Source organism: Malaclemys terrapin, chromosome 1 (genome assembly GCF_027887155.1).
Source record: "Malaclemys terrapin pileata isolate rMalTer1 chromosome 1, rMalTer1.hap1, whole genome shotgun sequence".
Classification (NCBI taxonomy): domain Eukaryota; kingdom Metazoa; phylum Chordata; order Testudines; family Emydidae; genus Malaclemys; species Malaclemys terrapin.
Genome location: NC_071505.1, coordinates 205,219,843 through 205,244,071, shown reverse-complemented (window position 1 = coordinate 205,244,071; position 24,229 = coordinate 205,219,843). Strand labels below are relative to the sequence as shown.

The 24,229-nt window shown below is 38.1% G+C and overlaps 1 protein-coding gene across 9 annotated transcripts in view; it reads right to left on the bottom strand.

Moving 5' to 3' along the window:
* Nucleotides 1-24,229, bottom strand: part of DMD (dystrophin) — a 2,004,766-nt gene that overhangs the window by 1,577,806 nt on the left and 402,731 nt on the right. For all 9 annotated transcript variants that reach the window (XM_054005916.1, XM_054005912.1, XM_054005914.1 and 6 more), the window contains exon 2: nt 12,417-12,478. In XM_054005916.1, coding sequence (XP_053861891.1) covers nt 12,417-12,478 — 62 coding nt within the window. The remainder of the gene's footprint in view (nt 1-12,416; nt 12,479-24,229) is intronic.

The following is a 24,229-nucleotide window of genomic DNA, read 5'->3' as shown; positions in this document are numbered from 1 at the left end:
ATGTGAAAGGACCAAAGAGAATTGCACCCTCACTGTTCTCTCAGGGGCCTATAGTGTCTCCACAGAGGTGAGGAGATGCAAAAGCAGGCAGAGCCATAGCTCCATTTCCTCCATGAGCCGGTAAGCAGGGCTGACTGGATGGGATGAGGGAGGAGGGTGCTTCACCCCAAGAGGGTCTTCTGGTGACCATCCTCTGAAGTGGAAGAAGGGAGCTGGTTTCTGTCATCACCTAGTGTCTGGGAACTGGGGTTTGTCACTGCGGGAGAGTTGTAACAGTTGCTGGGAAGAAGAGAGTTTATGGGAAAGCAGGGCCATTGAAGACAACTCCAAAGATTCAGATAAGCATCAGTTTTGGATAACCATCCACATCTTGGTGCATATATGAAATAACTTGACCGCTTGGAAGTTTGAATATCACTTTTTTAATTGAAGTCCCCATTTCCCCCCGACTCCAAGTGCTTCTATTTGAATCTTTCAGTCACAACCAAAAATATTTGTGTCGTTTCTATGTTTTGCAATGAAAAAGAACAGGGCTACTGTATCCAAAGACATCTCTAATTGAGTGTGTTACATCAGTGAGGTCGTGTGCTGCATGCCCCTAATGTTAGCATGCTGTAAGGAGAAGTACCCGCTCAAACAATAATTTGTTTTTATCATTTTCCTCTGACTGAAGACTACTCTGAATCCCTGATGTTTTCGGCTTTTGCAATGGAATTAAACCTGCATTTTAATCCATGGCAGCAGCCAAGCTTCACGTCAAGGCAGGGTTAAGAATCAGGTCAATATTTCCCTTTTACCACACGACTGTGCAGAATTTTATGTTTTTAAAATATGCTGAAAATAAACCTGCTTTCCTACATATCATTCTAAAATATAATTTCTTGGTAACTGCTTTACTAATCTCATAGATCAACATTTTCATATTTATGCAATTAATGGCATTAACTTTTATGTATTATATGAAAGCCACAGAGCAAAAAGGATTGGGGCTTTATTCACAAACGTGAGCCACTAAATGCTAGCTGAGAATGTACAGCAGGAAAAATGGTTCCTTTTGGCCAATATATAAATCTGTACTTAATTCAAGTGGAATTAGGTGCTAATTGCATTTTGTACCATTTTTGGTGCAGAGTGCACTAATATGGTTTCATTTACTTAGCACCTTACCTTTCAAGTGCTCTGTGAAGATTAAAAACAATTTTTAACATAAAGTAGAAATACTATATTTATAACATTTCAGTTTTACATTAAATTTTCATAATCTGTGTAATGTAATTGATTGCACTTGTTTTAATTCTATGCCAAAAGAAATGAAAAATTAATAGGACAAATTCACTGGTTTCCAAGAGTACATCTTGCTGAATTTTACATAAGTATATAATTTATCAGAATAAAGAAATCCTTAAATATTATCTAGCGTTAAGCCAAACCTATTTTTACAGATCAAATTGCAAAGCTGAAGCACATCTATCATATAGCAACATTGTCTTTGCATATATTTATTCTAGGGCTGTTGATTAATCACAGTTAACTCACACAATTAACTAAAAAAATTAATTGTGTTTAAAAAAAATAAGCATGATTAATTGCAGTTTTAATTGCACAGTTAAACAATAGAATACCAATTGACATGTATTAAATATTTTTGGATGTTTTTCTACATTTTCAAATATATTGATTTAAATAACAGCACAGAATAGAGAGTGTACACATTTTATATTACTTATTATTACAAATATTTGCACTGTAAAAATAATAAACAAAAGAAATAGTATTTTTCAATTTACCTCATACAATTACTGTAGTGCAATCTCTTTATCATGAAAGTGCAATTTACAAATAGAGATTTTTGTTGTTACATAACTGCACTCCAAAACAAAACAATGTAAAACGTTAGAGCCTACAAGTCCACTCAGTCCTACTTCTTGTTCAGCCAATCACTAAGACAAACAAGTTTACGAGAGACAATGCTGCCCGCTTCTTATTTACAATGTCACCTGAAAGTAAGAACAGGCGTTGACATGACACTGTTGTAGCTGGCATGGCAAAGTATTCAAGTGTCAGATATGCTAAAAATTCATACGCCCCTTCATGCTTCGGCCACCATTCAAGAGGACATGCTTCCATGTTGATGATGATTGTTAAAAAAATAATGTGTTCATTAAATTTGTGACTGAACTCCTTTGGAGAGAATGTATGTCTCCTGCTCTGTTTTATCTGCATTCTGTCATATATTTCATGTTATTGCAGTCTCGGATGATGACCCAGCACATGTTGTTCATTTTAAGAACACCTTCACCGCAGATTTAACAAAATGCAAAGAAGGTACCGATGTGAGATTTCTTAAGAGAGCTACAGCACTTGACCCAAGGTTTAAGAATCTGAAGTGCCTTCCAAAATCTGAGAGGGACGAGGTGTGGAGCATGCTTTCAGAAGTCTAAAAAGAGCAACATCTCGATGTGGAAACTACAGAACCCAAATCACCCAAAAAGAAAATCAACTTTCTGCTGGTGGCATCTGACTCAGATGATAAAAGTGAACATATGTCAGTCTGCACTTTTTGCTGTTATCAAGCAAAACCTATCATCAGCATGGACACATGTCCTCAGAAATGGTGGGCGAAGCATGAGGGGAGATATGAATCTTTAGCACATCTGGCACATAAATATCTGGTGATGCTGGCTAGAGCAGTGCCATGCGAAAGCCTGTTCTCACTTTCAGGTGACATTGTAAACAAGAAGCTGGCGGCATTATGTCCTGCAAATGTAAACAAACTTGTTTGTCTGAGTGATTGACTGAACAAGAAATAGGACTGAGTGGATTTGTAGGCTCTAAAGTTTCCACTGTTTTATTTTTGAATGCAGTTATTTTTTGTACATAATTCTACATTTATAAGTAAAACTTTCATGATAAAGAGATTGCACTACAATACTTGTATTAGGTGAATTGAAAAATACTATTTCTTTTGGGCTCTACAGTGAAAATATTTGTAATAAAAATAAATATAAATTGAGCACTGTACACTTTGTATTCTGTGTTGTAATTGAAATCAATATATTTGAAAATGTAGAAAACATCTAAAATATTTAAATAAATGTCATTCTATTATTGCTTAACAGTGTGATTAATCACGCGGTTAATCATGATTAATTTTTTAATCGCTTTACAGCCCTAATTTTGTCCTATTCTATTATACCCAGAGTTCCCCTCCCTACTGTAATTACAATATCACTGAAGAGAAAATCCACAAGGTGACAATTAAAATATATCCCATTTATGTCAACAGTGACTAAAAGGTAATATGTCTACTCTGACCATACGGCTGATTGTTTGATGGCCATAATACCATGAAGTAAATTCCTAGGGAAGAACTGTCAAATCACCAAAATCACAACTGTAATTGGCATAATTGTTACCTCTATTTTTTTGTATTTACTTATACGCTGTAGCTCCATTGCTGTGCAAGGCACTTTACTGGTATATGGTGACAAGGACCTCATTGTGAGACGATTGCAACATGACAGATAACAACATAGAATGACAACAGACTGTAGATAGTGAAGTAGGACAATTGACAGCCTGAAAAGAAACTTCACTTCTGAACTGGAGGTTGAGAGGATAATAAAGTACAATAGAGGTGGAGCTTATAGGGTAAGCTTACATTGGCTTTGTTCATGCTAAAAGAAGAACAGGAGTACTTGTGGCACCTTAGAGACTAACAAATTTATTAGAGCATAAGCTTTCGTGGACTACAGCCCACTTCTTCGGATGCATCCGAAGAAGTGGGCTGTAGTCCACGAAAGCTTATGCTCTAATAAATTTGTTAGTCTCTAAGGTGCCACAAGTACTCCTGTTCTTCTTTTTGCGGATACAGACTAACACGGCTGTTACTCTGAAATTTGTTCATGCTGTACCTGTTCCATAGACAAAGGCTCTAATTCATCAAAATACTTAAGCACATACCTAATTATAAGCACTGTGAAATACTCACACACTGGGTCCACTTGCCTGCTTAAGGTTAGGCACACACTTAAATACCTTCTGAACCAGGGACACAGAAAGGACGTTAGGCTTTGATTCAGCTAAAAAACATGCTTAATTTTAAGCAAGTTCTGAAGCCCATCTGTCATGGGATTCACTATTCACCACTGGGGCAACTTCTCACGACTTATCTGGGGATTAGCTCTCAACCAGACTGACACCCCCTCCTTTGGTTACTTGCTCCAGGGTCTCTGTCTCTCTCTGGACTCATTTTCTCCTTCGTCATGACTCAGGATGCTCCCTATTCATGGCTTGGCCCTCCAGCCAGGTCACTATAGTTTTCCTCTTCCAGGGTATCAAAGTAGCTCTGGACAACTGTCTCAGACACTCTTCCACTCCACTGCCTAGACTGTGATACTTCCCCAGTGCTGGTAGAGGGAACTAGGGCCTACCTACTACTACAGACTCCAGTCAGGGACTCTATGACTAGAATACAATCTACACAATCCCAGACCCTGTTACTGTTTCCCTGGACTCTTTTTTACCTTCCCTCGCTATCTTCTGCCTCCTCACCTGTTCCCCTTTGTTTTCTAGACTAGAACCCTTACACCAACCCAGATTGGACTGAGGAGAGCCCACCTCCAGGGGTATCCTCAGGGGACTGTTTCTGCCTCTTTACACTGCTACAGTGAAGTAAACAAGTCTTTGTGTAGCTGAGAATGAGGACCAGTATATCTAGAGCACAGCTGTTAAAAGAGAGAAATATTTAATGAAAGTTTAATTTGTTTTTTGAATCTAGATTTTGATGGAAAATTTAATCAAACTTTGAAAAATGTCACCAACTCTAGTCTAGAGAGAGAGCATAAATTGATGTCACTGCACACAGGAGAAGGGGTGTGTTATACCAGCTTAGACTCACCTGTGAATTTGGCCCCAAACATTGAAGACCTGTAGTGCTAGAGCACCCTGCTGATTATCCATATTGTGCAAGAGATCCTGATTCAGGGATAACTTTGAATCTAATATTGCAAACATATGCTGGATTAAGTTACTGTTTTCAAAACATGGAAAGGACCAATGGGTATCACTGGAATTTGAACGCGCATATCTGAACTTCTACATACATATCTGAAAGTTCTTCCAGATGTTCATTTACCATACTCGGTAGCTGTCTTCACTTGACTGGCATGTTCCTTGTCAAGATAGTACTTTTTATAACACCAGTACTAAACTTTGTAGGCAGTTTTTTTTTTTTTTTTTTTTTTTTTTTTGCAGGGGGGTCTTCTCTGCCTCTTTTCTTTCTTCATCTTTTAAACAAGTCAAATATTTTATACTTTCCTGCTTATTAATTTCAAGTCCAGTGAGACTAAAGAAAATGGCACAGCTAATAAAATCATAAGTGCCTTAGTCTCAGTGGGTGACACAATTTTATTAGTGCTAGCCCTTCAACAGATCTGTAAATCCATCCAGTAATGTCTTCCCCTTTCAGTGTTCTAACTTCTTGTACTGTAGTTTGCATTCATTGTATCATCAGTGGTGGGTTTTGATTTAATTTACATGTCAAGAAGGGCACTAGATTGACAGCATGGGAAACTGAAGGCTTAGCCACAGAACAGATACATGAGAAACAGTAGTGCAGATTTCTCCACAATGGCCCATCTTATACTCAACCCTCCTCTGGTGTAGTATAGTGTCCTTGACCTTTAAATCCTTGTCCTCCACTCTGCAAATTCCAGTCATAGTTCTAACTGTTGTGGTAGTTTCTGTGATATGGACTTTTGTGCACAAGGGGTCTAATTCAAAACCCCTAGGGACACAGTGAAGTTCCTGAAATTCTTGAATTACTTCAAAGGCCATTGAATCAGATCCTAGGACCTTGACTGACACCATCAAACCATCTTGCATAAGCCACCAAATAGCCATCAATGGTAACTAGTTTTGATTATTATGCAACTGGAGTTCAAAATTATAAGTAACTTAAAAAATAAAAACTGCATATATTGTTGTCAGATGTGTGAGCCATTCAGTCACTGTCCAAGCCACCACCATCATTATATCTTGTGCTCTAAAAATTGTTTCAGAAAGGCAGCTGTGTTAGTCTGTATCAGCAAAAAGAACAGGAGTACTTGTGGCACCTTAGACACTAATCAATTTATTTGAGCATAAGCTTTCGTGGGCTACAGCCCACTTCATCAGATGCATAGAATGGAACATACAGTAAGAAGATATTTATACATACAGAGAACATGAAAAGGTGGAAGTACCCTATTAACTGTAAGAGGCTAATTAATTATGATAAGCTATTAACAGCAGGGGAGAAAAACTTTTGAAGTGATAATCAGATGGCCCATTTCAGACAGCTGAAACGAAGGTGTGAGGATACTTTAACATGAGGAAATAGATTTAATTAGTGTAATGACCGAGCCATTCCCAGTCTCTGTTCAAACCTAAGTTAATGGTATCTAATTTGCTGTTCTTTCTAAAAATTGTGAGCACTATCCCACTTGTTTAGGTCTTGTCACCTCTTTGGTCTTGTCATTAAGCTAAATTGTAAACTCTTGAGGACAAGACTGTCTCTTTACTACATGTTTTCATATCATCCAGTACAATTGGACCATGCCCCTGAATGCTACTGTAAAAATCACCAACATAACTAGAAATGGTCACATTTCAGAACTATTTTTCCCCATTTCAAAATTGCCTTTTTTCAAAACTTAAAATTTTCTTTAACAATAGTAGTTCCCCCCCCCCATTTTTTCAATTATACTGTAAAATGAAAATTTAGTCTTTTTTTTTTTCCCTTTTGGTCTATCACTTTTCCTTGCCCTCATCTTTCTCATTTTTCAGTGACAAATGTTTTTTTAAAAAAACAGTCTCAAAGGTGCCACAGGACCCTCTGTTGCTTTTTACAGATTCAGACTAACACGGCTACCCCTCTGATAAATGTTTTTTTGTGAATTTTTGTGAATTTTTCAACCAGCTCTGAAATTGAAAGTGAACTGCTGTATTTGTGCCATAGTAAAAAGTACATTTAAGATGTATAATAGGCTTCTCTGTAAATTTGTACACTAAATATTTGTCCAGCCCTAGCATGAATGCACCAATCAATTTAAACCCTGTGCACTCAAAAATGCCTATAAAAGAAAAGCAAATTCATCTTGCTGACATGCAGTATTTGAAGTTTAAATGTTGAAAATTCATCCACAAATTAGTGTTCCTGTATGCAACCTACTTATAAGTCACAATGTTGAGCAACAATTCAGAATCTAAAATCAGTCATCAGAACATGACATACAATTAAAACTGACAAAATGCACAATACTTCGCTATTTGCTTTGTCTTTCAGTGTTCATCTTTTTTATCACTATCATGAGAATTGTATTTGTTTATTTTGAAATATCCGTTCCATCAGGAAAGAGTGAAATCAATTATTCTCAATACCTGGTGAATGTTTGTTGATTTCTTTTGCCCTATGTGAGTGCACTGATTTTCTGGCATTTTTTTGCTATGCCGGCAGGGTCTAGACAGGGTTGAAAAATTAGTTGTCATTTGTAAGTGCCTTATTTTTTGTGTACTATTAGATAGAGATTCAGACATCAATAATGTTTTCTACTATGGAGTCTATTATGCAATTCATTAGTAAAAATATTTAAACACTGATATCACCCAAGCTCCTGTAAAATGCACTGTAGACATCATTAAAGCACTATATTTACATTTAAACTATTTACTATAAAAGTCTATGTGGTACCTATAAATAGCCTCTACATTATGCGGGTTCTGTTAGAAAATAAAATTAATTGGCATTACAATTTAGAAAAAGTTCAGATCTTAAAAATAACCATCCTGCATAGGACCAACGTATCTCCTGTAATGATTCTAATTAGTTTGCATTGTGCACTATTAATAAAGAACTAGGCTATGCCATACACCTGTGCTACACTTATGCACACAGAAAAGAATCTCATTATATTACAAATTAACCTCTTTGGAAAAACTCTTTTCTATCATTTTAAATGAAACAATATTAAAAAAAAGAAATATGCTCCACATTTTTAAAGCTGGCATGACTCAAGTATCACATGTCAGTTACATGACAGTAACTGCTAGGTCTACTATCTCATGACTAATCACAGAAAGGCGGGTTGTCTGGTGGTTAATGTTAAGAGAGAACTGGACTTGACATAACAGTGGCCATTTTCTGTATTCAGCCACATTATCAGAAAGCGAGAACACCATTTAGTCAGGAATAATTTGGTCTCTGACTAAGCAGACAAAACAGCTGCACAGCTGAAGTGTTGCTAATAAGGATAGATAAAGTGACACATTTATGAGAATGGGAGGGAGTGTGGATCACTGATCTTGGATCTGGGTGTCTATGACTATGAGTTTCTCGCTGGGAGTTGCTTTGCTGATAACTAAAATTATGAGTTATTTACTGATGCTAAGGAAATTGTTAACCCATTAGCAGTTACTATGAGTTATGTGCTTTGTTCTGAACAACCTATAAAAAGAGTAGTTAGAGTATGCAATTTGGAGAAGTTTGGAGAGAGAGATTTCAACAAGCTAGGAGACTGACCGCCAACTCCCCAGCGGCTAGGAGGGAGACTGTCCACCAGAAACCTGCTGCTGATCACTTGACACCACCTTAGACTTTGGGTAACTAAGTCTGGGGTGCTCTAGACTACTGCTATTTTAGACAAGTGCTTTAGACTCAATAAAAACAAGGATTTTTGAGTGAAAGTATTCTTGTGTGTACCAATCATTTATCAGACAGAAGCACTTATTTAGGGCTTGAAACTGCCTAAGAGACTAGTTACCACAGTTTCAGGTTCAGGAAACCCCAGATAACAGTTGGAACATGCAACTATGATTCAGGCCTCCTCAGTTCTAGTCTCATTTTCTCCTTTTCAATTTACATATTCCATTTTATCTTAGAGCTCTTGCCAAACATTAAGAGCCAAATTGTGGCCCCTCTCATCTGCACTGGAGAGGAATTGCTCACCCGAGTATTCTCACTGAAATTAATGGGATTATTTATGCAAGTAATTGCTCATTAGTGAAAATAAGATTCCACACTCTAGCTCTGCATAATTAAGGATGGAATTTTCAGATGCACATAAATGATTTTGGACTTGTCTATCTGGGGACATCTAGGAAAGTGAAAATGAATTAACTAAACATGTGAAGTTAAAGCACATAAGTTATCCTTCAAGGAGGATTAAACTAAAGTAAACTGGCCAGTTTATGTCTGAAGGAGAGCATCTACACAGGAGTTTAATGTACTTTACTTTTGCACACTAACTTCATAGCTTTAATTGATTCCTGTTATCTTTCCTGAATGTACACATGTCCTTAGGAGCATTTGTCCCATTGCATTCCCATAGAGGACAGAAAGCATGTTACTTTTAGCTGCACGTAAAGTATCTAATCGTGCAGGTAAAAAATAGAGTTACTCAGTGAAAAATCCACATGACAAACATAGCAACCTCACACTGCAAAATCACCAATGTAATGTCCTAAATATATTGATGTCACTTCCATACCCCCTGCAAAACCAAACAATGTGTAGGGTCATAAAACAAGCCTAGCACCCATCTGGTCACAGCTGTGCCAATCCCCACTTGTCACAGTTTGAAGAAGTAAGTATGGCTCCTTTGCTTCTGACAGAGAACAAGACAATGCTTCATTCCTGCTCCCAGCTCCCTTAGTCTCAAAAGGTCAGTTTCTTTCCTCCCTCCCTTCCTCCCTTCCTTCCAGTATGCTTGACAGCCTATTGTCTCCCAACTTAATAGGCTACCCAAACAATTCTAGTATCAGAGGGGTAGCCGTGTTAGTCTGGATCTGTAAAAAGCGACAAAGAGTCCTGTGGCACCTTATAGACTAACTGACGTATTGGAGCATAAGCTTTTGTGGGTGAATATCCGCGTCTGACTCTTTGTCACTTCAAACAATTCTAGTAATCTTAATGAGAAAGGTTACTGGGTATAAGGCAAAAAATAAAGAGAAAACCACAAAGCTACAAAACAGAATAGAAACCACTTTATAAAACTGATTAATCACTTTGAAAAGCCTAGCTAACCACACTGTATGATCTGTTACAGGGTATAGTAGTTAAGCAAGTGGTTAACCTTCTATTTATTGGAAAGATTCTGTCTTCCCCAAAAGCTGCTGTCTTGTCTTTCTCTTGATGTCTGAGACAGGTGTGTCTCAAGCTATATGAAGCCTTGGTTATTTATGTCACTACAGAACCAAGAGATATAAAACCAGATCCTCAGCTAGTGTAAATCAGCATAGTTCTGCCAACATCAATTGAGCAATGACACTTCACATATGCTAGGAATCTTGCCCATAGATCATTAAGGTTTGCAACTCTTAAATCTATTAGTATTTTGGCACTACTTCACTTTGGTCAAAACCCTAATAGAAAATACCAGGTATCCACTTGCAATGCTGCATCCATAAATATTAATCAGATCTCTTTTGCCCCTCTGAAGTCTCACATCTCCAGATTCTCTGCACAGGCTGCAGCTGTATGGGAAAAGAGGCAGAAGCCTGAGAATAACTTGCTCTTTGAAGCTTGTATAACTCATAATAATGCCATGTGGCTCTCTGTCCCCGTCTAGTGGTTAGTGAATTTAAGAATTTATTACTGCCTCTGAGCTAAGGGACCTTGTACAATAACTAAGAGGTAGTAATGATAATACTAAAATATTAACAACAACAACACCACCACCCAGCTCTGATGTAGTGCTTTTCATTATTAGATCTCAAAGCCCTTTCTAATGAAGGTTCAGTCTCCACATATGATCTAACCCAGGGGTGTCACTACAAATGTGTCAAGAGGCCATAGTTAATATTGACCAGAAAAGCATTAATTTTTCTTCCTAGTATGTGATCTTAATAAGGCACATGTTGCCAAACCACAGACCTTTTTAGGTAAGTTAAACACACTTAAATTAGGAGACAGATTTTCAAAATTTTACCATTTATGATCAAATATTGCATATATTCAGATTATTATTGTATGTAGTGGGCATGTGAGACTCAATATCCTAGAGTTTCAGTCCAGAACAGGGAATAGAGATTACTTGGATGTGACTGGTATTCTGGGTGTTCAAGAGATGTTTGGTGCACCTTGGACTTAAAAAACAAACAAACCATTTGCGGGGAAGTCAACTCAGCAAGTTATCTTTGACGACAAATGAGTTTATTCCTATGGTGTCCCTAAGGTGTGAGGGCTTTTGAAATTAGCCTTTTAGTTAGGTCCATCTCTACTGGTTTTTTGTTTGTTTGTTTGTTTGTTTGTTTTGTCAACTGACTCACTCATCCCAGAATATTTCATACTTGATTAATGAAATGGATTCCATTGCTCCTGAGTAAGAAAGAGGAGTGACATAACATATTTACCATCTGTTTATAATTAATGCAGACCCTTAAGGCTAATCAGCTTAACAAGACACACTTTTGAAACTATACAGAAGCTATCTGAGCCTATTCTACAATCAAGACTATTGGTTTAAAAATTTCACACACTGTATTGTGCAACATAAAACTACAGTGATGACAAATTATAAAGCATGTTATCACAACATACCACATTAGCATTACTGAATTAACATCACTTCCAACAGAGTAACCCCAACATCATGCAGATGAACAAAGCTGGAAGTACAGATGGGGTTGAGTCACAAAACTGAGATCCCAGATTTCTGACATTTTCGGAGGGTGATCTTTTAGTTTGCTCCCTGCTGGAGAGAGGGGGTAGGTATGACACTTTTATGCAGATCTGTGTTGATATTCTGAAGACCTTCTCTCCCAATGTTCTAGAGCATTTGAATCACAAGGTTTGGTTCTAGCTCATCTATTGTTAAAACTATTACACTGTGTTTTGTAACTGATTATATCATTATATATTGGGCGATTGGGTAAAACCTTACTAAAGCTAGTGGGTGTAACAGCTGCTCTTCATTCAAGATAAATGTAAAATGCAAGTAAGCTCCTTTATGTAATAGATAGCTGAAACAATATGAGCTACACCCCAAAACATAATCCACGTACAAGGCTGGAATAGGATTTCAGTCATGTGATCTGAAAGGTTTCGACAGGGGTCTGAATGAAAATACCAGGCAGGGCGGGGGGGGGGGGGGGGGGAAGAAAGGAAGGGCTTGCTTATTATTTGATGGAGCTGTGTGTGTGAGAAAGAAAAACAGAAACACAAAGAAGCACACAGACAAGGCAGCAAGGAAGCCCCAGAGAGGCACTTGAAGTGAGACCCTGAGAAAAAGCTAAATGAAGGAGCTGTGTTTTCAATCCCCAGATGAACTCTCTTGCAAATTTGGTCCCAATTGTGGGAAGTAAGCTCTTTCGAAAATCTGACTGTATATGTACATAACAGTCTTTGATTTATAAAGGAAAACAGAAAATTCCCTTACCTTAGCAAACTGTGCATTTACCCACTTTGTGAATGTTTTCTTTTGAACATCTTCCCTTTCATCTGTAAACAAAAACAGAGGAATTTATTAATATCAATATCATATATGTTTTGACCAGAGGGGAAAAGTCCCTAATATTATTATGAATGGTTGTTTCCAATTATGAAAAATTTTATATACTATTTGATGCTGTATAATTAAATAAAAGCCCTGTCTACACTGCGCTGCAGTGCAAACTAATGTGAACTAGGCAACTTTTAGTTTGTGCCAGTAGTGTTCACATGGGGCATCTAGAGTACAGCGCTTTGGTGCGCTCTGCAATTTACACCTTGTAGTCCACGCTGCGGCGCAGAGTCAATGACTCCAAAATGATCCTCACTACCAATAACACTTTAGATAATCAAATAGAGTGAAAGTTACATTAGAGAAAATAAATACAGCCCATCTAAGTGAGGGTTGACATATTATTTCAGTACCTGGATTATAGGACAATCTCTCTCTTTTAAAAATTATTAAATATGCCTACTCGTACACTGCCTGCTATTCTGGACCTTCATGATCTAGAAAATCATGGCTGTTTGACAAACTGCAAGAGGCGCTTTCATGGCATACATAGAGCATGCCATGTCAGTGGGACCCAAGAAAAATCAAGGAAGGGATTTGCAATTGAAGAGCTGCCCCCACACGCCACAGGAGAAAACATTTGTGCCTCTTGACCTTGCCTTCCCATCAAAGGTTTCCCACTTCCCCAGTTACAGAAAAGCATTGGCTGGCACAGTGCATCCATAACTAGTATGTGTCCTCTCATTAGCACCCAATTAGGAGCGAACCTCTGCTCACAGATCTGTATAGGGATCATCAGCAAGAGTCCCTAGGAAGCACAGCATAGAATTTCTAGCCTGCAGGGCAGGGAGAGACTAAAGTGGCTTGTGTCCTCCCGATCCTGGACTGCTCTGGAGGCTAGAGCTGTTTAAGTTATGGCAGCCTCCCTGGGCTGCCTGAATGGACTACAATATTTCCTGCAAACCCTACAGCCCTTCCACCAAGTATAACCCTTCCTAATCTTAACCTTCCCCATCAGGCTCCCTACCTCAGGGCATGGGAGTTCATGGAAGGCAGCCTTCCAGCGCCGTTTACAGGGCTTGTGCCAGGGGAATCCTTCCCCAGCCAGAACCAGGGCTTTTAGGGCCCCTTTAAACTACTCCAGACCTTTTACCTTCCATAAAAGACCTGGAGTGGGGGCTAGTAGCTCACCCTAGACTCCAACATAGTGCTCTGTCCACAAACATGAGGACTGTAATGATGATGACTGAAAATGGACAAATGTAGGGAAAGCAGCATATAAGGTTGCCCTAGGTTATGTAATCACATATGAAACAAATTAGTGGCTTCAACCTAGTGTCTGATGACTATTTGTCCACGTCACAATAGAGACAATTCTGTAAGCAATAACACAGAGGGATCTCTTTGCTAGAATAGCAGGATTATTTTAAATCAGAAATGAAGTGCAGAGGCAGGAGTTTTGTGGGGAGCATGGCATGGTGCCTGTATTAAATGAAGCTACAGCCCGTGCCACCTCCCTCCCCTTCTTGTGAGCAGTCAAGTTCACCCCATTTTAAAAATAAAAAATAATAGTAATTCTCATCTGAAATGCTCACGGATTAATAATTTTAATGGATTCAGTTGACTCTGAAAGTCAGTTGCAGATGAACTACATGAGGAATTCATGGTATTAATAATGTATTTCAATTCTTTTTCCTTTCTATGAGACAAGACAAGCCAAAGCTTTATGATACAATTACATCTTTTGTTCTCAGAAACCTTGCTTGAATAACTACCACTAAATGTGTCTTTTCACAGGGATGCTTTTCACCTATAACAATAAAGTATACTGATAAAATATGAATATGAAAGATAAAACTATTTTGTTACAAAAATTGTCAGAAAGTTAAAAAATATGCTGCATGTAGACATTATGAGTAAAATGAGAAATTTAAAATAGATTGTGAAGACATTAGGAACCATTCGACATTATATATGAAGTTGTATGTATCTATTGAGTAAATAACACAATGGGGATATATTTTAAGCAAACAACTTCACTTCATATTTACCTTTTTATTACATTTTGCATAAGACTATTCTATGCAATAAATTATCATTATTTTTATGGCACCATTTTCATCACAATGTATGGCTTATTATACCATACACAGTGCATTACAAATGTAGAATATCAATCTCTATTTCACTAGCAAAAATGTCAAATTATTCATTAGTACAAAATCACATCATTTTAAGTTCCAGGATGACCTGATTTCAAAAGATACTGAAGTGATGGCTGGAAGAATACTTTCTATTATTTTTAAGCATAAAGAGTCAGACTTTAATTCCCAGTATCTTTTAAAAATTAAATATGTATTTTCAAATGCAAAGTATAGTGATTCCATAGAGAGAGTTATAGTCTACACAATTCCTGGATGTCAAGGTTTTGGGATATAATTAAATTTTTACAATAATTCCTTGTTTACTTTCTCCTTGCCAGTCAAAAATATTATTGCTATAGTAGATGTGGTTACAAAACCACCAATTTCCCCTTTGAAGGTTTTCAGCTCAGAGAACTGATAGTTTCACAAGTATTCATGAATTTAAAACAGGGTAACATTTTACTATTTTGCATGGAAAAAACAGTCCTTATGAGTTGTCTCACTGAAAATTAGCCGAAGTCGCTAACAAAAAGGTCAAAACACCGACTATTTATTTGAGTATCTGGGAATGTTGAGGTTTGGGGACAAGCTAATGTAATCGACACCATTTTGCAAGACCAAAATAATCCCACTTCTGATTTTGCTCATCTCCTTTTGAAACACAATATACTGTACTTGGAACCATTTCATAAAAATTAAAGCTGGAGAACAACATATTACATCAAGCAATCTATTCTCCTGCCAATGCAGGATTGTTCACAAGAGTACATTTTCTAGAGATTTGTCTTTTCTAGTATTAAATACCTCAAGCAATGGCACTTGCTTCTTTCCTAGTCAACTGTTGGTTGAAAGTGACGTTTTTAGCAACTTTAGCTATTTGTGCATCTGGCAGCAATGAAGGGTCCAGAGGATACACAATCTGCAGACCACCTTGATTATTACAGGGCATGTGCCTTTGGTAGTATGTGATTGTGAGGCTGGTCACAATGCTTTCCTCTGCCCATCAACACTACCTCCCTTTTGCTGGGTTGAATGTCAGTCAGCAGCTTCCCATTCAAGTGCTGCTCTCTCCCAGGCTCCTGGGATATGTAGGAGATGGTGTTCTTTGCAGGAATACAAAGGAAGTGTAGAGCTGAGTTTCTTGCATATATTTGATTTGATGTCATATCACAAACTCCCACAGCATCTTCACATAAAATGTGAAAGTAAATTAACGCTAAACACATAGCTGCTTCTGTTTAAATGCCTCTTAATACCATCCCAATGTGCAGCTTTAAGCATGTTATTAAAACAGAGGACCATTTTGTATAGAGCGTATATGTGATTGTGGAGATGGGAAGAAGGGAGGCACAGCTATTATCTAGTGCCCAAGCTTAATTTCTTTCCCCCGCTGGGCTACTGTATAACATATTCAGAAACAGTGTTACTCTTCCACACATTTACATGCAAGACATTGAACTGCTAATCACAGATTAATTAATGCCCATTGAGCTAGTAAAAAGCAGGGTCTCCAGAGTAATATGGGAGTTAAATCCAACCATTTGAATTTGGCTCTCTCACAGTCCAAGCGATGCTATGCAACCTTTGCACATTTCCATACACAACTCTCTTCCACTGTTATCTTTATATAATGATCATTCAAGTATACTTTCTTTCATCTCTATTATTTCTAGATGCTTGCTCTGACAAGTTTATACCACAGCAATTTGTTTGTGGCAGCCTCCCTACAAAGAATCAATTTTGTGTTAATACATGGCACATTCAGTTTCCCTATGGAAAGTAGAGAAATACACACACACACTTTTTTTTTTTTTTACCTAGATTGAAGGACTGAATACCAGATGTGGAAACTAAATGACATTTGTCTGGATGTAGTAAAAATGTGCCAAAAACACCAACCTGACACTTCTGAATTTCTATGTTTATAATAGATACTTTAGTGACAGCCAGATGAATGCACTTGCAGCTGTTTTTACTGTGAGGCAACAAAAATAATCAAGTGGTCAGGTATGCAATTTCTCTAGATGTCCCAGGGTAATATACTGTGTCTACTACACACTTCTCTTTAAAGCTGTCAATCAGAATTCCTGTGGATCTCACTTTCACTATTTGGGTGAATCTAAAAATGCAATACTGGAAATGTACCAAATTTCTCAAAGTAATTATAATGTGCAAATTTATAATCATTTCCCCCCAGCAAAAATATCACCTCTCCATTGTTTTCCAAAATCCTTGTCATGTAGTCGGAGGGTCTATGCTTAGCCCTATTGCAGTTTAGGTGAATTTGGGGTCCATATAAGTAAATGGACAAAATAAGAGAAACAGATACTTAAATTATTGAAATTTATCTTGTTTTCAGGCACTATACTATCTGTTACCAGTGCATAGATCTTGCTTTTACTTTAAGTTTTTTTTCTCCTTTTAGCCTTTCCATGCATAAGGTATTGTGTATAGGTTATGGTTCAGATGATCAGTAAAATACAGACTGTATCTCCAAACCTCTTGAGTTTGCTAAATTGAGCATTAGATTTGAAAGAAGTATTTTTCCAGGGCAGTGTTCATGTGAAATTGTGACTAGAAACTGAAATACAGTACTAATAGAGCTAATCATATGGGGAAGGGACAGTTCTAAAAGTTAATCAGGTGACAATGCTAATAAAGGCACAAGTGTTACAGCAAAGAATGCTTAGGATCATGCAATCAGCCCTCAATAGGACTGAGGCTGCTACTACTAATGATGAGTGGTTAGCAGACAATTTTTATAGCTGCTTAATGAAATATTTCACATTTGCAATCTATTACCTCAATGAAAGTTCTTCATCATTTCCTCAAGACTAGAAAACATTATATGATTATCCTTTAATCAAACTGGATCTACCTTTTATAAAGGAAAATATATTTTAAAAAAACATACAAGAAATGAAAGAAAATTACTTTTTTTAAATAAAGAAAATTAAACAGCCTATTTTGAGAGGATACAATAAGGTAAATAAAAACTCTGATATAAAGGCAATACTTTTAAACAACATTCTTTGCTGGATAGAGTTGTGATTGTGAATGAGAGCTATGTAAGATTTTCTAACGACTCGTTTACACAGAGCAAGTCTGAACTATTTCACCACTGTGAAATGGTACAGCACTATATCAGTGTTATTGCAGACCAAACCAAAGAAACAGCCACTCTCCTGGACAAATCAAACCAAACATCCCCTACTGGGCTTTTCCTTCCCCAGTTACCTGGAGACACTTATCCTTCTCCCCCCGAGATACTGTGAGATGCTTCAATGTCCTTTTTCAAATTCAACACTGACATTAGCACAGACCCTTCCCAAGCAGTTCTGATATACATTCTGGCCTGTCCTCCCACTCCCCAAGAGGATCTAACAAAAACTGAGGCTTGGTCTATACTAGAAAATTAGGTTGTCTTAACTATGTCGGTCAGGAACATGAAAAATCCACACTCCTGAGCAGCATAGTTAAGCTGACCTAAGTCCCCATGTAGCCAACACTAGGTCGACGGGGAGGTGGAGTACCTGCGCCAATGGGAGAATTGCTCCTGTCAGCATAGGCAGTGTCTACACTGAAGTGCTACAGTGGTGCAGCTGTGCTGCTATAGTGTTTTAAATGTAGAGGAGCCCCCAATAACTTGCCCCTTCATTTAACAGAAATTATAAGTCCTTCTAGCTCCCTCCAAAGATTTTTATTCATCAAAGTGACCCAAGGAACAAGTAAACACAATTAGAAAGACAATTTAGAAAGACAGCCAATGTCTTGGAGAATATTGCTTATATAAGGCATTATACAGCACATGATTTGCTGTCTTTCAAAGAAAGGCTGGAAATTTGCATAATGTGTTCTTGACTAATTAACTGTGTAATGGGGGTATTTACCACACACCAGCCCTAAAAGGGTTAAGGAAGCTGAGGAAAGGGGTAATAAGTGTGATAGGCCACACATGAGATGCTTATGCTGGAGCCACAACCCCTGGTTGGAGGAAGAAGTTCAGGTGAGCTGTGACAAAGTCTATAACCACCCTTTGCATTAGAGAGGGAAAGAGGGAATGCAGGGCAAGAGTAGAACCCTGGGAGCCTGGCCCTGAGGGAAGGGTGTACCCAGGAAAAAAAAACAGGTAGGGAAGAGAGCCTGCAGGAATTGGGTAGGAAGCAGCCCTCCAGAGAGAGAGCAACAAGGCTGGGGATTGAGCAGAGCTTGGCTGTGTATTGTAGGGTCCCTTGGCTAGAACCTGTAGTAGTGAGCTGGTCCTACCAGCCACTGATGGTATTGCCTGGCCAGTGGGTCCAGTGAGACTCTATACCCTAGATGGAGAAACCACCTAGTGACCTGGCTGAAGGGCTGAATCATGAGGAGGAAACTGCGGTGAGTGAGTACCATGTGATAACCTGTATAAGGTTTTTATTTGCATATTAGTCCTTCACCTCGTTCCATACATCAGCACTAAGATCCACATCTGAACATATTAATCAAATCATCATAACCGTGTGGCTTTACTCTTGCAAAATCTTGAGGGTAAATCTGTTGAGTTTACTAGAAGAGGTCAGTATTTTCAAGATATGCAACTAAATCATCCTAGATCAAATCAAATCCCAGCATTTTTTTTTTTTTACTTTTATTTTGCTTTGTAAGATTCCAAGCAAAGTGGGAGAAAATGCTGGGGCAGTATGTTAACAAAGGATTAATCTCAGTTCAACTTCCCCTTCTTCATTCCCAGGAATTATGAGATAGAGAATAAATTTATTGCTTGGGAGATATAGGAAAGAATTCCTGTGGGAAAAGCCAGTTTCCATATAAGTGGCCTAGCAGTGGGTTGAACTCCACACTGAGGAAGTGGTCTATTACTCTTGTGATTATATGAACAAGTTTTATTTTATTATAAACATTGTATTTTATGGAAAAATTCCTTGCTGACTTCCCCTGTATTTTAATTCTGTTAAGTCTTTCCCACAGTTTACAAAAACATAGGTTTTTGCTCTGACCTAACCTAATTCATGTTATTCAGAGAAATAGGGTAGATAGATAAGTATCCTTTGTATACAGTTGTAACTAGAGTCATAAAAACCTTTATCTGTAGATGGAGCAACAATCTCTGATGTTGCACTGATTACACCATCTACTCTTGATAATATTATATCAGGGTTTTCTACAAGAGATAAAACATGCTACATAGCTGAGTATAAACGTGTCTTCTCTCTAAGGATTTAACATTACTCTGAAGTCACATTGGTTTAACTTAAACTTGTTTGAAAACAGAACCAGGCCAAACCCCAGTACAGATACACTTCTATCATTTTTAATTTGGTGGTATTGGTTTAGCTTGTGCCTATAAACTCTCCAACACAGCCTAAATTTAAATCACCAGTTTTAAGTTTCTGTCCAAACAGAGATACACTGGTTCAACTAAAATTGATTTCAAATGACACCTTTATTTTAATCAGTGAAGTGGTGTGTGTAGACTAGACCTAAATTATATGATGTTTCCTTTTCTTTGAAACATCATTTGTACAGTGACATGGATTCTGTTTTCACTAATTACTTCAGAAAAATCTTCCAGGCAATCAAATATTCAAGGGTACATAACTGCTAACAGTTATGACTCAGTACCATAACAACTAGATGGGATAGCTGGAAAATTAAAATCCAGATCTAGGTTCAAGTTCTAAATCTCTTCAAATTTCAGGGATGTTTTTCTCTCTAGGATATTGGATCCATCTCTAACAGTAACATTTGAAACAAGTAATCAGAGAGAGAAAAAACGAGTAGATCATTACTTAGGGTTTATCTACATGGTAAACTATTCCAGAATAGCTATTCCTGATTAACTATTCCTAATTAACTCTCAGGGTACGTCTACACTTACCGGAGGGTCCGGCGGCAGGCAATCGATGTTCTGGGATCGATCCCGGAAGTGCTCGCTGTCGACGCCGGTACTCCAGCTCAGCAAGAGGAGTACGCGGCATCGATGGGGGAGCCTCCCTGCCGCGTCTGGACCCGCAGTAAGTTCGGACTAAGGTACTTCGAATTCAGCTACATTATTAACGTAGCTGAATTTCCGTACCTTAGTCCGAAGTGGGGGGTTAGTGGGGACCAGGCCTTACACAGGGAGTTAATCAGGAATAACTTCATTTAAAATTCACACCCTACCTTAACCTGGATTAGCTGTCCTGTGTAGACAAGTTGTTATTTACAATAACTGCTATAGAAGAAACTTGACAATTTGTTTTGTTTTTAATGAAAAAACAACATTCTTTCTACGTCTACTTTCAAAATTTTAACAAATGCTGTTGCTCTTGTGGTAACTTCCAATTTTCTGTACTTATTGAAAGCTAGTATACCAGTACATATTTAGCTCTGGTTTCATTTAAGTACATCTTGGTTTTATAGAAATGTTATCTAGAGCAGTGGTTCTCAAACTAGGGCCGCCACTTGTTCAGGGAAAACCCCTGGCGGGCTGGGCTGGTTTACCTTCCACGTCCGCCGGTTTGGCCCATCGTGGCTCCCACTAGCCGTGGTTTGCCGTTTCAGGCCATTGGGGGCTGCAGGAAGGGTAGCCAGCATGTCCCTCGGCCCGCGCTGCTTCCTGCAGCCCCCATTGGCCTGGAGTGGTGAACTGCGGCCAGTGGGAGCCGCGATCGGCCGAACCTGCGGACGCGGCAGGTAAGCAAACCGGCCCGGCCCACCAGGGGATTTCCCTGAACAAGCGGTGGCCCTAGTTTGAGAACCACTGATCTAGAATGCTTTCAGATTTAAACAAATAATTGAGTTTCATTTGCTAAATGAAAACAAAAAACAATGTTCGCCAGCTTGGTCATTAATCATTCCTTTCATAAATACATCTTACTTAAAATATGCTTGAATATACCAAGAACTTTTTTTAAAAGAATAATTAAATTGGACAAATTAAAGGGAAACTTAGTTTTCTGGATCCAAAACATGACCTAGATTTTGTGTTTCCTTACACAGAAATTTACTTGCAAAGTCCATGTAACTTCTGTGTATAACCAAATACTTCACTGCTCATTTCCATAAGTAAGTCAGTGCAGCAGACCAGCACTCATAGTTGCCTCTCTATAAGAAACCAATGTGTGCTTCCAATGGAAGAAGAAACTTCATCAAGGAAACCGATTAGAATTTCTTGGAAGCATGAACCTTCCTTACAGGTTTTTAAGGTCAGGCTTGACAAAGCCCTGGCTGGGATGATTTAGTTGGGGATTGGTCCTGCTTTGAGCAGGGGGTTGGACTAAATGACCTCCTGAGGTCCCTTCCAACCCTGATATTCTATGAACCTGCAAACATGTAAAACATTATCATCAAATATTAATCATACTTTGGTAAGGCAGATTGCCTCCTCCAAGGAGATCATGTTTGCTGTTCCACGCAACCAGCTCACTAAGTCTTCTCTAACGTAACAATAAACGATTTGGGAAGTGAAGCAGCTAAACTGTGCCAATGGATTAAGTGTTGTGGGAAGTAGAATGTTGCAGATTGAGCAAAGACAGGTGATTCCGGGTACCCATTTGGTTAAATTGTTGTTAAAGTTGCAGTCTCTAATTTCCAGCACAAGCATGTTTGCTTATGTAGGCATGCAGATATTTGGGTATCTAACTGCCAGTTTACCCATGGCATTGACAGCATCCCTCTAACACCTATGTTTTGTCATCATATGCATATAGTTATGTAACACTGACAGACCCCAGTTGTTGGCAGGCGGGATTGAACCTGGACCTATGTAGTTAAATGCATGAGCCGCTACTGCATAAGCTAGAAGCCACATGCCTCTTAGCTAAGCCTGTGGCAGACTTATGAACCTCTAGATGGGCTAGGTGCCACTAGAGGTGGACATAGCATCACACCAAGCAGGCATGCATTACAGGGGCATACTAAGACTTACCTAGTAATACTTTGACAAATTTATATTTATTAAATTTAATTCTATTTTCTGAACACTGTAAATGACACCTCCTATCTGATCGTGAAGTTATAAAACCTTCTTTCATTCAATTCTGTATCATGGTAGTGAAAACTGTAACACTTGGCAGAAACTTAACATAAATTGCAAGGCTTGTCACTACCAGCTGTTCCAGTATAGTTGCTCATTGGATCTTTCAGAATATCAAATGAATGAACCATACTATCTACTTCTCTGTTCACCAAGGAGTCAAGTAGACAGTGATGAAATCATGTTAGCAGCAGCTGCACTGCCTATCTTTGAAAGGATACAGATAAAGGTGGTCTAACATACATTAACTACAGCACAACAAAAGATATGTGTACAAATGAAGCCTATTCTACAACATCTAAAGGACACTTCCCCTGAGGTTTAGAATCCTGTTGAGAATTGACCCTACATAATATGGAAAAGGTTACCAAATTTAGTCAACAGTGAAAGAAAATTCAAGAAGTTATTGATTATGGTAGCCTCATTTGTCAAGCAAGTAATCTGGAAGACTTACCTTGAGATTTGTTTTTATTTTGATGAATTAATGTACATTTTAGAGAGCTTTCCTGTTTACATGAGTAGGGAGTTCCACAAGTATGATGATATTGAGATCTGCCTTGAGATCAAGGAGTAAACCTCTTTGTTAAGAATGATTGACTGAACATATCCTACCCAAAATTTACACCACTTGTTCTATGAGAATAGATGACATTTACTTAGAGTTAATAAATAAATCGGTTGGTTAGTTTCAATCATTTTTAAAATAACCCCATTGAGATTTGGTAGTTCTATAATTTTTTCCTGATCCTTCCAGTAAAAACATTTGAGTGTGAAATCTGTAAGCTATGAGGGTAATTAACCACAGGAACAATTTACCAAGAGGTCTGGTGGATTCTCCATCACTGGCAATTTTTAAATTAAGGTTGGATGCTTTTCTAAAAGATATGCTCTAGTTCAATCAGGAATTAATTCAGGGAAGTTTTATGACCTGTGTTATGCAGGAGATGAGACTAGGTGATGCCTTCTGGCTTTATAAACTCCAATTTATTTTTAATTTTTAAAATTGATTCACATGTAAATTATTCCAAAATCTAAAGCCTGGGATACTTTTAAATGTGTACTAACTCTTTAATTTTCTATTTATGAACACTGATAGTTGTAATCATGTATAATTACATTGCAAAGTTTGCAGTTTAATAATTTTCATCAAACTAACTTGATAAATTTATTTTTATGATTAACATTGCAGCATATAATTGGATTTCAGCCAATTATTTGTGATGGAGAACTTACTTTTCCTGGATAAGTGATGTGTGTGAAGCTGATAGACAACATTCTTTATCATAAGAATTCAGAGTTCAGCCAGTTACACCCTGGGAAAGGATGCAGCATATATTTTACCCAAAATGCAGAGCCAACTCTCCTGCCACTTCATGGAGTCTAGTCCTGCTGGTATCAGATTTTGAGACCTTTAAAACTGTGAAGGCAATGGAGAACAGTTGTGCGCAGGCTGCACAGGGCATAAACCTCTTTACCCCCATGTCTAAGCACTCTGAAGCACTCCAAGCACACAAAGGCTACTTTGTCACATCTTATTTGGCTGTGCTGAGGGAACAAGGAGAAAGGAGGCCCCTGTCATTACTCTGCTCCTC